This window comes from Thermobia domestica, chromosome 3 (assembly GCF_964235325.1).
Source record: "Thermobia domestica chromosome 3, izTheDome1.hap1.1, whole genome shotgun sequence".
Classification (NCBI taxonomy): Eukaryota; Metazoa; Arthropoda; class Insecta; order Zygentoma; family Lepismatidae; genus Thermobia; species Thermobia domestica.
In genome coordinates this window covers 241,794,132-241,809,922 of record NC_137456.1, presented here as the reverse complement: position 1 = coordinate 241,809,922, position 15,791 = coordinate 241,794,132, and the positions used below count along the sequence as shown (strand labels likewise).

Sequence of the window (15,791 nt, the reverse complement as noted above, 5' to 3'; positions counted from 1 at the left end):
TGCACATGTAGTAATAAACAAATAACTTTCTAACAGAGTTACCAGTTCAACTGTAATTTATCCCCTTGCCCATAAACAAAATATACACACGTAGGTCCGATCGGACCTCCAACTTTTATGCACGCGGATTCACTACCATGCCTTAGATTATGTTTCAATATTAATATTAGGTTTAAAAAATATGAACAAAACAAGAATAATGTAAGTAAGTACGCTTGGCACTCTACCGGTGAACATCAAAATTCACCCTTGGCAGCAACGTGTTAAACAACTTCTAGTTTTGTTCTAAATCCAGACTCCATATTGGCGTAGATATTAATATTACAGTCGATTGGTAAAATCAATCTTCCACATTTACAAATTAAAGTACACACAAGTACAAAAATAAGCATTTATTAAATACCATAAAAACACTAGCTGCAAGTGTTCAAAATAGATTTATGGCTTCTATAAAATCAATTGAAAATTGCTATTTTTAATTAGGCAGCTAGTGAAAAACAGCAGCTTTCGACTCCAGCCGAGTTTAAGCTCAACCTAAACTCAGTTGACCAAAGTGAGTTGATCCGACTGACCCGACCCGACAACCCGACCCGAGCTGACCCGATTGACCCGACCCGACAACCCGACCCGATTGACCCGACCCGACAACCCGACCCGAGTAGCCTGACCCGACCCGAGCTGACCCGACTGACCCGACCCGACAACCCGACCCGAGTTGACCTGACCCCACCCCACCTGTAACCCGACCCGTTTGAGAGCACTAGTCTATACTTTGCCATGTCCTGCGAAAAATCCCGTGGATGTATTTTTTTAAATCAAGTCAGAAAAACCGAATGCATACTAGAGCGTACTGAATAGGTGGCTGCTTATAAAGGTTTGTCTTCTAACTCGAATAATCCAATGGAAAATATACCATCCATCTTCTGTCAGTTCCGTAAGGTTTGTGATCGTCTCATCACTATTTCATTTTGTCTGCAGCCGATAACCATTTCAAGCTGATTATACCTTTCATAAGTAGCTACTTACGATGTTCTCACTAGCGTGCATTAGGCTTTCCTCACTTGAATTATTTTCAAAAAGATACGTTGTTAAGAAATCTTTGAACTAACGAGTTCATATCAATGTGCATTTCATTCTGTCTTACAAATATAAACTTATGGAAACATAGACTGTACTGTTGTATTTCTTGTAAAATTCTAGCCCAATTTGATATATTACATGATCCATTTCCTATTTTAAAAAGTTGAGCGAGATACAAGACGCTGGACTTCCAGATGGCGACCATGATAAGCATACCCTCAAATAGATGTCTACTTCCTCCCAGTGTCAATTAATGTGTTTTTGTTTTTCATCCCTTTACCCGTTTTACAAATAAAATGACATTTTCAAACTTGAAACATATTATTATGGATTATTGTGATGAATCAGGTTTTTGGCCACTGCGGCCGTTCTTATGGACGGAAGCACTTTAAATTTTGCTTACGCTCGTTTCTTGATATTCCACACTTCTTTGCCAAGTTTGGTCAAGAAATTAGATTTCGTCATCGATAGGTTTACTTGTAAGAGAATAAAACTATGAAATAGCCTACTGGTACAGAACCTTCTTGAAAAATTGCGAGGCACAAGGGTGAAATATGTATTTTGAAATCATTCACTGTCTGCATTTCCATTTGAGTTATTTCACTGAAAAATTAGCTGCTGAATGAAAAAGGCTAGCGTTTTCACCAGAAAAGTTTGCAGATGGAAAAACATTATAAAGGGAAATGGGACCCGTCCATGATGAGATTGCTGTTAGTTCCTCCTGAAAGAGGACTCCACGACTTAGAAAACGGAAACTGTTTCGAAACTGTCTTTGCCGTTAATCACTTTTCTTAATCAAGCTTATAAGTAAACATGAAAGGTGTTCCGGGGATAAACTGACAAACTTATCATATTTGTTCAGACCCTCAATACAAGAAAAATGTTTTTCTGCGATTGGTCGGGAACGCTTAATTACGGAGAGAGAGCGAATTAAAAGTAATTATTGGAATTGATCATTCCTCCATAATTAACCTTTTTCAATCAAATTTGCAGATTTTTTCTTGTATTGAGGTTCTGAACACATATGCGAAGTTTGTCAGCTTTTCTCTGAACACGCTATATATGAATTCGTAATAACGATATACATATAAGTTGGTAAATGATGTTTGCAATGTTTAGTATGACATACATATATTTCTTTCATTAAAACTTAGAATTTATCCTCATAAACACATTTTATTTTATACCTCAAATTATATTTACTCCTGTCAGCAGTTAATCGTCATTGTCATAGCAGAAAATCTGAGGGTGATACGAAAAAACTGACTGCATTTTCATTATCAGGACGTTTGATTTAGTCTATTAATTTTTACACATTATTTAAGCGGTCATTTTGATTGCCATCCATTCCGACTGCAAAATCTCTATAAAACTTTTGAAATGAAATGAAAATGATATTTTTTATTTGACGTTCCAGGATTTCTTCTTAGGAGATGGATGATTAATGAAAGGGAGTGATTATGAAATTAAATTTGTTTGCTCTCTCACCGGGAATCGGACTCGAGACTATGTGCACCATGCTAACTCACTAGACCATCAGGTAGAGCCCAATATACATATAAATATATATACATATATTATTGGTTCTATAGACCTTGGTGGAAGTTAATTGTAAACCTGGGGCCCTGCAAAATATTCCCAATCGGGCCCCGCACTACCTAAGGCCTGCGCTGTCTGTAGTTAATTTCAAAGTTTCCTTTTCATTGTTTTCAGGAATTGCATAATGTAGACAGATTCTTAACACACCTTTTGATGCACTGAAACATCAGCAATGTTGCCAATTCAGAGTGTTAATTTATGAAATATACGATTTCTCTAGTGCCTCCTTACAGAGACCTAATCCAATTAGTTATCGGTGGAAATGAAAAATTCTTTTTTCTGCTCCATAGTTTCCAAGCTACTCCACTAAACAAACTGAAAACTAACTACAGAACATCCATACGTATGAGTTATGAGTCAATTTACATGTTTTGCAAAAAAATTGATTTACGCCTTCGGCTACATCTGGCAACACTATGTGGTTTCTGATGTACTTCAATCATTGCTTCCTAGTTTAAAAATATATGCATGAACAAAGCTTCATTTAGGTATAACCATTATTTGTGTATCACTTCAGGTTCAAAAGTTCTACTATCCCAAACTCCGGATTGCATTGTATATTGGACACCCTGTATTACTATTTTCTCACGTCTACTTGTATTGCACATTGTTGTGATAAGACTTTTTAAACCAAGCTTGTGTTTAAAATTAGTATTACAGTTATTGTGACATGACAAAAGTAAAAAAATAAGTAACTTGGTTTGGCGTATGGTGGGATTCTTTTGGTAGCGTTGGAAATGTTAAGGTGTTGAAATGATATTCTCTAAGAATAATTAAAGTAGAATACTTGTATTAATCAAATAATTTATTAGGAAAACTCAAATAGGTAAAACTGCAATACACAGTATAAGAAAATAGGTTTTACTTATTACAATATTTTTAAATGAAGCTTTAAAAATATTCATGTTCTTACATAATATGTTTGGTATATAAAATGTACAATGAAGCAAATAGAATTGTATAAAAGAAAATATCAATAAAAATATTTGGATCTCACATTGTTTGGCATGAAATTAACTTCTGTCTTCTTTTCTCTCTTCTAAAGCAATCATTATTTCGCTGGATGTGGTGCCGGCCGGTCTCTTTCACTCCGCAGTACAGAACAGAAATCCAAGTAGTTAATCTGTGGGAGCATTCTGATTACGTGTAAGCGATACTGAGGAATGGTATGTTCGATAGGATTACCATAGAATGTTGCTCTACTTAGATTAGGGATATCTCTTAATTTCGCAATGGTAGATAGTTGGTTCATCTGGTTACCATGCATATATAAAATTCGTAGATTTACAAACATCTTTATTTCCTATATACATGAAAACAGAAAACAAGTATTAAATTAAAAAGAATCTATTTAAATATAAATTTGTTTGTAACAAAATACAAAAAAGAAAAGACCTCTTCAAGTTTGATAAGGCCTTTAAAGAGCATATTACAGTGTTCAAAAATAAAATTGGCTGAAGTTGGGCATGTATTTAAGAGTCAAAAGACAAAGTACATCAGAGCTTATGGACTGCATTAAATGAAATCTTTCATTTCAACATTCTATGATTGTGTCCTTTACGCTAAGGAGGACGACGATTAAGACAAGTGAATGATAATGGAAGAATTAATTGATGGAATGAGAAAGTGGGAAGAAACGGGGGTATCCAGAGAAAACCTACGGACACGGTGTTGTCTACCACAAACTTTAATTGACCAGGGGTCGAACTATTGATCCTACGCACCAGAGGTGAGCGCTCTACCATTTTTTTTAAATCGCCCCAACCACGGTATTGTTCGGCATGGGCATCTCACGTACATTCAACTTAATCCAAATACAACAGGAACGAACCCAGAAATATTGATCACATTTAAAATTTCATGCATGCTCTTCACAGGGATTCGAACTCCCAATGGAGTTCACATCAAATATGACAATCGTCAGCCTAACGCCTCGGACCGCTCGGCTACACCCACCGACGAAAACTAAGTCCCAGAAAGTTGAATTTTTGCCTAACGTGGAAGACGAACCTGGGCTGCCGCCGGGAATTGGACAGGAGTTTTCCACAGTAGAGAAGCGCACACTAACCACTTAGCTACGAGGTGGCTGATACAACTGCGTCACCGTCCCCTCCCCCCTTAACTATTGCCATTTCCATTGTTCCTTGCTAGGGGTAGGGGTTTGGACTACAAAGAAATTTGGCGAATACAAAGATGGGTTACACCTAGTACCAACCGTGTCAAATTTGCCCACAGCAAATGAATTATTTATTATGAAAGTAAAATAAATGATATTATAATATAAATTAACAAAGTGAAAATTACATTCAAAGGAACATGTAAAAAACAAAACAAAAAAAAAAAAAAAAAAAAAAAAAACAGCTCGTAGAAAATATTTTATTCTGCAAAACATTGAAAACTTAAATGAGCGGCCAGACTTGACCCTTCCAATGTTATTTTTAGGGTTAAAAGACTTCAAATTCATTGACTGAGTGACTAACTTGAAGTATAACAATGGACATATGTATTAAATTGACAACGGCCCCAGTAGTTGCTTAATAAATTGACGAATATTTAAATAAGATCACTAATCTTACGCTATGGGTTAAGTAATCAGTACTGAAGAAAAGTAACACTAAACTATAGTCTATGTAAAGACATTCCAGTAGTCACTAAACTGCCAGAGTTTTATGTTACCAACATAGACATCCTAATTTTATATTAGTAGCTAAATCTAGTGCCTTTTAGGATATCGAGTATGTGTGGGGTCCTTGGTTCAATCTCCGGCCAAGTAAGATTGTGGTAGACAACATCGTGTCTGTGGGGTTTCTTGAATACTCCCGTTTTCTCCCACATTCTCATTCCACTTATTCTTCCCTCATTATTTTCTTGCCTTAATCATTCGTCATTCTTAGCCTAAAGAGCATAATCGAGCGACGTTAAACTGAAAGATTTCATTTTATATAATTTTTAGGCCATACATAAATTGATGCAAATCATACTAGTTTCGTAGAAATACTCTCTACTAGTAGAAGAATAAGTTATAAGGTCACTCTCATGTATGAATAAATATCAAAGTACTGTGTCTAATTAGGCAGGGTTAAATTACTTTGCCGTCTAAGGCTATTTTTGTTATTAAACTGTGAAAGAAAAACTTTGAATCATAAACAAAGCATAGCAAAAATAAGCAATTGTATGTAGATTTATTAATCTACTAATAGGAGAAGTTGATTGTAAAGAATTTATGGAGTAAATAGTAATTAAAAAATATTTAGAAATAAAGCTGTAGACAGTAATTCTCTTGTGAATATTACTCTGTCACTCTCGAGACAATACAGAGACAGTAACATATATATATATATATATACAGGGCCGGATTTAGGGTGTGCAAAGGTGCACGTGTGGCCCCCCTTCTTTGTAAATATACACCACCTAAAGTGATAAACTAGCAGTGAAAATAGCAACACTTTCAGAAAATTTCTGCTGTCATGTTTCCATTTGGGCTTAAAAGAAAGTGAAGTGTCAGTGCGCAAAATCAACAGTTCAAGTCAATTCACCGCGAGGAGACACTCAGCATTTTCAAGGAAATTCCTCATTCACACCACAGATACCTAAAGGCATTTAAAAAAAATTAAATTTAATTCAAATGTAGTGGTGGTTATTGGTGCACCCCCTCAGAAAATCCTGGATCCGGCGCTGTATATATATATATATATATATATATATATATATATATATATATATATATATATATATATATATATATATATATATATATATATATATATATATACAGGCGCGGATCCAGTTACGGTTGAACATGACCTATTCTTACACATTAATTGTTCAAAGATTATATCATCGTAATCTATAATACAGTGGATTCAAATAAATTTTTAAAATATTACTAACATCACCTATTTCTCTTATGCAATTGCACGACAGGTCTAACCATCCCAATCTGCATGGATCAACTATAAGTTCTTCGACAGCTTTTGACAATCCTATCATGTTTGCCAGTTTGTTATTACCAAGCCAAATGGTGTTTGTTTGGTATTTATCATTAATTAGATCTGGTAGTTGACGGGTGCGGCTCATTTTTAGTCTTATCTTCGATGTAACCTCTGTAATGGAAGAATACCATTAATTACAAGTACATATACTGTACATTAAGTATAAATAATATTTACTCATCAATATAAAATAAAAATGTTTTCTTAAAATATAATTAATTTCGAACAATTCAAATATAAATTAAATCAAAAATATAATATTTAATCCCATAATCAAAGAAGGAAGAATTTTTTCTTGGCATTTGTAGCACTTCTAATACTATCGTTTTTTGTCTCCGGCTTTGAGAAAGTTCACTGCTAATCATTAACATTACACACTAGTCAAATTGGAAATAAATTACTCCCGATATTCTCGAATTCATAGGCCTGTTCTGAATATACTTCGATACAATGGAACTTCTTAATTTTATTTGCCATTTACAGTTGGTATGATTTGAAAACAATTTATTACCAGTGTGTTATAACTACTCATATTATCTTAATTCGGTCACTGACATTATAACTAGATATCAGAAAAGTAAAATTTGATGGGTAAATATGGTACCTTATGCTGTGACAATGCCACGATCACAGATACTGTTCTATGCTACGTGCAAGACTTGTTTAGAAAGCCTACTAGGAAAAAAAAAGAAGAAATAAACAATGGGGCTTATTTGGAGTAACACGTGGAGTTGAGTTGATTTTAGTTTAGCGTCCCTTTCAGCAGCGAGGCTATATGAGACGTGGACCTACTGATTAACGTGGAATCCGAACCACATGAGCTCCCGCCGGGAATCGAACCCGGGTCTCCCACGCCAAAAGCGCGTACGCTAACCGCTTAGCCACGGAGGAGCTCAAATAACACGTGGAGTCTCTATGGACATGAATACCGGTATATATACAGTAGCAAGTCGAAAATCCGAACTAATTGGACCACAGGTAGTTCGGATTTTCACGTTGTTCCTATTTTCGAAAATGACCAAGAAAATGCATTTAGGCTTAAATATACTGTACGGTATGCTCTTTTATCGATACACTGGTTATACAGTACATACAGTAACTACAATACCGTACGTAAGGCTACTTACATTTAATGTTTCTGAAGAACCTGCTCGTACACTAAATTATACTGTTTTTGCAACTCACACTTAAAATTTAACTTGTATAGGCCTAAGGGAAAATAAAAATATGTATGACAATTACATATGAATGAGCTTTTGTAAAAACACTGACTTCACACAACGCCGACGGACAATCCTACAAGTATTGCTTGTTTATCCCCAGCGCTAAGACAAAATGTAAAAAGCTTCTAGGGACCGCGTTCGGATTTTTGAAGTTTCGGAATTTTGACGTTCGGATTATCGACGTCCTACTGTATTATTATTATTATTATTATTATTATTATTATTATTATCATTATTGGAAGTTTAATTCGTCTTATCTTTAATCAATTTAACTACGTTTAATAAACATCGAAGAATTTTGCTGAATGTTTCAAGGAACAGTGATCTATTCTTAGGTGAAGACACTATTTCATCCCAGAGAGGAGTACAACAAGGCGATCCCCTGGGCCCAGCACTTTCTGCTATAACCATTCATTCCTTAGTGAAATCGATCAACACTGAATTAAACATTTGGTATTTGGATGATGGAACTATCGCTGATGAACCTGAAGTAGTTCTTTCAACTCTAGCACAAATAAATGAGAAGGCTTCTGCACTTGGCCTATATTTAAATTTTTCAAAGTGTGAAGTAGGTTTTCTTGGGTCAGACGAAGCCAAGTTCGACCTATTATTCAAAAAAATTGACGAAAGTGCCCCAGGAATACGTCTTCTAACTAACCAGGATGCTTGTCTTCTAGGCGCCGCTCTCACAAGGGAAGCTTTTACCAATGTCCTGTTAAGCAAAATATCGAAGTTAGAATATTTTTTGTCTCGACTCGCCTCGATTTCTGTCCATGCAGCTTTCTTTCTTCTACGTGCCTCTTTGTCGATCCCTCGTTTAAACTACTTCTTACGATGTTTTCCTTCTTGGAATGAGACTCCATTACTGGAGAAATACGATCATATCCTTAAAATGGGTCTGGAGTCAATTTTAAACTGCTCCTTAAGCGACGAATCGTGGATTCAAGCATCCTTACCTGTGAGATTAGGAGGTCTTGGTATTCGACGATCCGTGGATATGGCGATTCCTTCCTTTTTAGCGTCCTACCACGGATCTCTTCGTTTAGTCGAGGCTCTTCTTCCGCAAGGTTACCACCTAGACCCAGATGGCACAGTTCAAGAAGGCTCTACCAAATGGAAAAATTTAACAGATACAGATCTTCCAGAGATTAACAAAATAGGTTCTCAGGCATCTTGGTACACACCAATTGCAGCGCATTTTCATGAACTTCTCTTACAGTCAGTTATTGCTCCAGAGGATAAAGCCAGGATTCGTGCTGCCTCATCCCTACATGCTGGGGCATGGTTGAATGCATTACCCTCCCCACCATTAGGTCTTCATATGACTAATGAGGCATTTCGAATTTCTGTCGCCTTAAGATTAGGTGCAGATATTTGTGAGCCACATCGCTGTCCAGTTTGCGGGGATCAAGTTAACCAACGTGGCCTGCATGTCCTGTCATGCATGAAGAGCATGGGTAGACACGCTAGACACTCCTCTGTGAATGATATCATTTTACGAGCCCTTACCACAGCTGGAATTCCTTCAATACGTGAACCTTCAGGATGTTGTCGTTCAGATGGTAAACGACCTGATGGCATGACATTAGTTCCTTGGTTGAAAGGCAAATCACTAGTTTGGGACTTTACGTGTTCAGATACATTTGCCCATTCAAGTCTCCCATTAGCTGTTATGAATGCTGGGGCTGTTGCTAGACGTAGAGAAGTAGAAAAGCAAAGGAAATATAACAGCCTCCTTGATAAATTTATTTTTGCTCCAATTGCCATCGAGACTAGTGGTGCTTGGGGTTCTGCAAGCCTTGATTTTATTAGAGAAGTAGGCAGACGCATTTCTATCGTTACTGGAGATATTCGTTCAACATCTTTCTTAATACAACGCATATCTATTGCTATCCAACGTGGCAACGTGTCGTCGGTTCTTGGCACCTTACCACATGGAAAAGAACTAGATGAGATATTTCTTCTCTAACACAGAGGACAATACTGAACATTTGTACAACTGGACGACGTGCTATGCAAGTAGGGTGTGGTGTCATTGGATGACGTGGAAAGGCAGGCAGTGGCACTGGATGTGATGCCGTTGATAGGTGGTTTTCTACCCCTTCCTTTGGTTCGACTATCGAAATATGTTTCCTGTTGACTTAGTTATGTTTTCTTAATTCTTTCATAAATGTATTTAAATATATTTATACTTTTTATATAAAAAGGGAAGTAAATTTACTTTCTTATTATTGACTGATCGTAACTATGAGAAGTAGAGACAGAGAAAATCTCATAAAACATATATTCGCACTATGTAAATCGAATAATTTGTACAAAACTATATTGAGGAATATATTTGCTAGATTACAAGGGGATGGTGATTAAATTTACTCTGTCACTCTCGATTGATTGGCATAATTGAGGAACCTCAGAAAAATACATGATATATTGAAAAAAAACGGAATATTTTCTTTAGGATAGTTATCATTGTATCTTTTTTTTTTTTTTTTTTAATTGAGAAGGGGAGAATCTACTCATTTACTCACCACAGATTTTAACTTCATGGAGTAAGAATCATTGAGAAGCCGAAAAAAAGGAAATAAGCCTATAAGCTACATTGTTTTAAAATCAAATATATTTTTATTCTACGAGAATTATAGTGCAGCATATTATTAAATGTCGGGGACAGGGCGTGTGTAAAATCCCTCTTTTATTCCTGATTGATTCTAATCTCAAGTAATGATGATTATAGGTAAATTCCAAAGAAAGTATATATCAAATTGCACTAAAATACCATAACTTTAGTGAAAGTTATCGGCGAAAAATATTTTATTATAAGGTATTATTTAACACCAGAACGGCGGCATTTTTGATACTCCCTAGAACGGCGGGAGTGGGTCAAAAATGACCCATTCCATTTTTATTAAATATTTGTATTCTTAACCACTAATATTTATTACATAATAAAACGTGACTTTCATTCAATAAAACAAAAAAAAATTCTTTGAACACTAGCTTAATATTTATTGATCAATGTGTTTTTTGCCAATAATACAAATTTAAGAAAATTGCTATTATTTATGAATATAATATTATTAGAATGATACTATTAAGTGTATTATATACAATGTCAGTTTATTATATAGTAATGTTATATATCATTCTAATTCCTAGATAGTTATTATTTTTAGATAGTTTGTTCAAACGCATGACCTAACTGAACTTAACTAACCTAATCTACATACATCTAAATTTGACGTCTTACACAGAACAAAGATCAGTCACTCCTCTACAAGGAGAAGGGTCATACAAAAACATTGTTCACAAATAAAAACGTGACGTATTGCACAAAAATATTTTACTAATATGGTTGTAATAAGCATTTATGCATTTCTATAACTTTCCTCTCCCTATTTAGAATTGGTGGAAACACATAACCTGACATAACCTAAAATAGCATACACAGTCGTAAACTTGCAGTAGTTCAAACCAGAAAAAGTCAGTATAGAGTGATTGTTTTATAAATAAATTCAGTGGTGCCCACAAAGGGGGACTATGACGCAAACTGTGTCATTGAAATATTTGGGGGGGGGTTAAAAATTTATATAAATATGTTTGAGGAGGTGTAAAAATTAATCGAAAATATTTTTTTTTCATGGAAGAACTCCTACGGATAGACAATTGGGGGGTGCGTCATGGACATAAGGAGGGCACCACTGAATTAGGTATTGTAGGTTCTAATCATGAAAGCGCTGACATGAAAATAATGGTAAACTACCTGTTCTTTCGAACTACTCCTTTAGAGATTATACTTCTTTGGTTGACATATATTTCATCCAAATATACGAGAAAGTAAGTTGTCTTCCATTTAGACCTCTGAACTTTTTAGTTTCGGTAGCTTTGAAATGTCTGGTTACGCCACAGGCTAGTAGTCTAAGAATTCTTGGCAGCGCCGGAAATTGAACTCGGGATCCCTCAATCCGTACTCAGCCACGTTCACCACTAGACCAGCTGGGCTGTCATATAGTGGCGATCACAGTGAGAGCTTCGGCTTTCTTCTCCCAACCCGTCTGGTGTATAGGAATCTTGTCCCAACCCGTCTGGTCAGCGTGGGAGCAGTAGACCAAGTCCTCCCTCCGGGGAGAGGCCTCATCCAATAGTGGATCGAATATCGCTGTTGTTTCTTTATTGTTATTTATTTGTGCTATAAACATCTCATGAAACATTTCAACATAGTGATACCAAAAAAAAAAAAAAAAAAAGAAAGAAAACACTAGCCATATATTTTCACAATAGCATGCAAATTGTTTGCAATTTTTTTTTTGTTAAAATGATTGAAAATATTATGAATATTTTGTTACGATGTAAGACATATAATTTGTGTTTAATAATAATAATAATAATAATAATAATAATAATAATAATAGTCTTACCTATTTTACAACGCTTATTTGCAGAAGTATGGTTTTCTGTGCTTATCTCTTCCTTTTTCAATATTTCATCCGAATCATCATATTCGTTGTTATTCGGCAGGTACTCTTCATCTGAAGAAATATCAACGCTGTCAGCGTCAGACTCGGCCTCACTTATGTCATTGAAATTTCCAATTATTTCATCCAGTGTCATCAGTTTCTTGCTCATAATGAGTATTTGAAACAGCACATCAGTCCGAAAATAATGAGATTCTCCTAATCAACAGACTTTCTAAAGTATTACTAAATCCAACTAAATTGACAAAATTGCTGAGAAGCTGGTCCTGAACACGAGGTGGAATAGGAGAGTATTGTGAGAAAGAACGGTCGCAAGATAAAGACGGTAGCCAGCAGTGTTGCTACAATGCAACAAAATAACACTAACAAAAGAGTTGGGTCAAAATTGACCCACGCCGCCGTTCTAGTATAATTGTTTGATATTTCAAAAGGCAAAGTGTGGATAAGAGTGATACTTAGTGCAAATATTTCTTCACGAGAATGAGTAAAAGTTACAAAAGTTCGATCCGATTCGTAAGAAAATAGAAAAGTTGTTAAAACGTAAAGTTCGAAATGGGTCAAAAATGACCCAGCCGCCGTTCTAGTGTTAAATAAGAAAACTTAGAAATTTTGGGGGACTTACCCTTTTCACTAGTTTATACTAGAACGATTTCTACATCAATCAATTAATTTTAAATAGTGCAAGCTGATATTATACAGCTAAAAGTCCCTTTCGGACCCTGGTCATTTTTGGCGTTTTCATACATTTTCAGTTAGTGACTTATTGCTCAAAATCTATTTACCCGATTGACATGGTTAAGGACTTGCTTTTTATAATAGGGATGTGGCTATTTTTTGGTGTAAGTTATATTGCAGTGTTGCCAACGGGAGGGAAATTATTCAGAGATATGTAATGGTAAAAGTTTACAAAAAATTCCCTAACCGAAATTCAAGATATTTTTTGTAGCTGGCATCACTGTTGCCACATACATCCAAGTCACCTAAAAACATTCTTTGGTGTGTTGACAAGGTACAGCGAAAACATGAAGTCGCTGGCTGTCATATAAAGAGAGAAAGCAAAAAACCTCTGTCATCATACACTTAAAATTTTGACACTTTTTACGCCTCAGAAGCAAAAGTCAACAGATATGCCGGGGCTACAGCTTTCCTAATTATCCTATTGAAAAGGTTTGTGGTGCGTTCAGGAGGCCAAAGAGAAGGTTTTCAGATAGTGGTACGTTTGTTTCAATGCAGCTAGCAAGAAGGAAATAATAAAGGTGAGAAAAGGGAAATTTTCCGAAATTTTTACCTAAATTCGGGAATTTTTTGGCTGGAAACATTATCACCAGACAGACGCAAACTATATGAAAATAAACCTTGGTACCCCACTAATATATCCGACAAGTACCATGGCGATATCTAGCAAAGTAAGCATGAAATTAAAAAAAAAAAACTCATTCTATCTCAGGAAGTGACCATTTTCTTACCACTTACAGAACATGGTTTATTATAAACTCCAACTGTACTTCCCCTAATTACCCTACTGAAACGTTTTATGGCGCGTTGTGTAGGATAAGGACGAGGCTTTCAGATAGTAGTACGTTAGCTGGAATGTAACCAACAAGAGGGAATTAATAGAAACAATAACGGACTTTTCAAAATTTCCCCCTAACATCGGAAACTTTCTATAGCTGGCAACACTGTTACCAGACAGACGTACACTATCTTAAATTAAGCATTGGTACATAACTAATATATCTTACAAGTACCACGTCGATATTTAAGAAACAAAGCTTCTAATTACAAAAAATAGATTACGGTAAAGAGAAAAGAAGGGAAAAACTAAAAAAAAATCAAGGGTTAGAACGTAAATACGAATTTTTAGTGCGCCCCTAATTACTTCATTGTAACGATCTGTACTCGCTTATGTTCAGTAAGGATCAATATTCGACTGGTGTAAGTTGACTTGCGCTCGGACGTATAGGTACCGATTTATAAACAAAAATTTCAAAAATTTCGATTCTTTTGCTCAAATTTAGGGAAATTTTAGTTTCCCTAGTTGGCAACACTGCGTGTGGGTCAGTCCAATTGATGTCAACAATTAGGTATCCAACCGAGGTATCTACCTGACAAGTCTTAAGGATATCTCTCTACAACGAAAGAAACTACAGGGAAAAAAAGAAAAAAATCGAAAATTCTCGAATTTTTGACTTTGGGCTGAAATTTGAGAAGGAAATTCGACTCCCAGAATAAAAAGAAACTAATATGATAAACTGTGGTCCAACCATATTTGGCCAGAAAATATCCCGATACTTTAATTAGTGTCCACACAGAAGTGGATTAAAAAAGTGACACACCCGTGTGTGCCATTTTGGCCACCTGGGCCCGAAAGGGTTAATATTTCTAACTACGTATAAAGAGTCTCTGTACCTGTAGTTCATTTGAAACTTTGATTTGGACTATATTTCTTCTGAATATGTTGCGTTATTTACATATTGCATCAATCAATATGCCAAGTTGTGAATATATTACATTTATAATACTTATTTTATTTATGAGAATTAATACTACTACAAAAGCTAACTTAGTAAAGGCTTTCACTCTTTATTTGGGGTAATTACTTATGATTCGTATGCAATATTCCATCACCAACAACGAATTCATAGTGCTGGTGGTTACTAATTCGAGAAATTTCCTCTTTAGTGCATCTATCGAAATTCCTATCGTGCCTAAAATGGGAAGAAGTCTTATCTTGGAGAAACCAGTTGCTGATAAGCAGTTAGGTGAGATGAAAGAAAGTCATAATACAAAGCTGGCAATCAAATGTTTTTTTTTTCAAAATTCCCTCTAAAATTTTTTAAAGCATTTCGCCAGGGAACATTCCCAATTCAACACTTGACGTATCCTTAAGTAAAGAATTCTATATACAAGCTGTCAATATATGAAGATTTAAGGATAGGTTTGGGTCATCTCTTCATTTCTACCATACGAGAACAGTTGAATTTGCTCGAACTCCAAATTGGCAAAATATACTTTGCCTACTAAAAATTCAACTTTTAAATATAAAAGCGTAGAATAAGAAAACTTATAAAAAATCAACTAAAATACCATTGAAAGAAATGTTCTAAGATTTCAACATGAAAATTTCATTAATAATAATAATAATAATAATAATAATAATAATAATAATAATAATAATAATAATAATAATAATATAATAATAATAATAATAATAATAATAATAATAATAATAATAATAATAATAATAATAATAATAATAAAGTATTCTGCTTCTTGGAAGGTCTTTAGACTAAAGAGTTTTATTTATTATTTAGGTTTGGACCTAGAAATCCTGGAAATGTTTCTTTCACGTTTCTCGATCTTCAGCTTTCTCTTTTAACTCCCAATATTTTCTTCTATTTTTCAAATCATCGTACAGTTGTGTT

The 15,791-nt window shown here is 35.0% G+C and overlaps 1 protein-coding gene across 2 annotated transcripts in view; it reads right to left on the bottom strand.

The window, feature by feature from the left end:
• Nucleotides 1–3,466: 3,466 nt before the first annotated feature.
• Nucleotides 3,467–15,791, bottom strand: part of LOC145680993 (leucine-rich repeat-containing protein 51-like) — a 138,254-nt gene continuing 125,929 nt past the window's right edge. Inside the window, exons 2-3 of one of the 2 annotated variants that reach the window (XM_081752256.1) lie at nucleotides 6,571–6,782; nucleotides 3,467–3,982 (exon numbers count right to left, since the gene is read on the bottom strand). In XM_081752256.1, the coding sequence (XP_081608382.1) occupies nucleotides 3,731–3,982; nucleotides 6,571–6,782 (464 nt within the window). In that variant the 3' untranslated portion in view covers nucleotides 3,467–3,730. Of the gene's footprint in view, nucleotides 3,983–6,569; nucleotides 6,783–15,791 lie in introns of those variants that run through there. The other variant, XM_081752257.1, reaches the window with a different exon arrangement.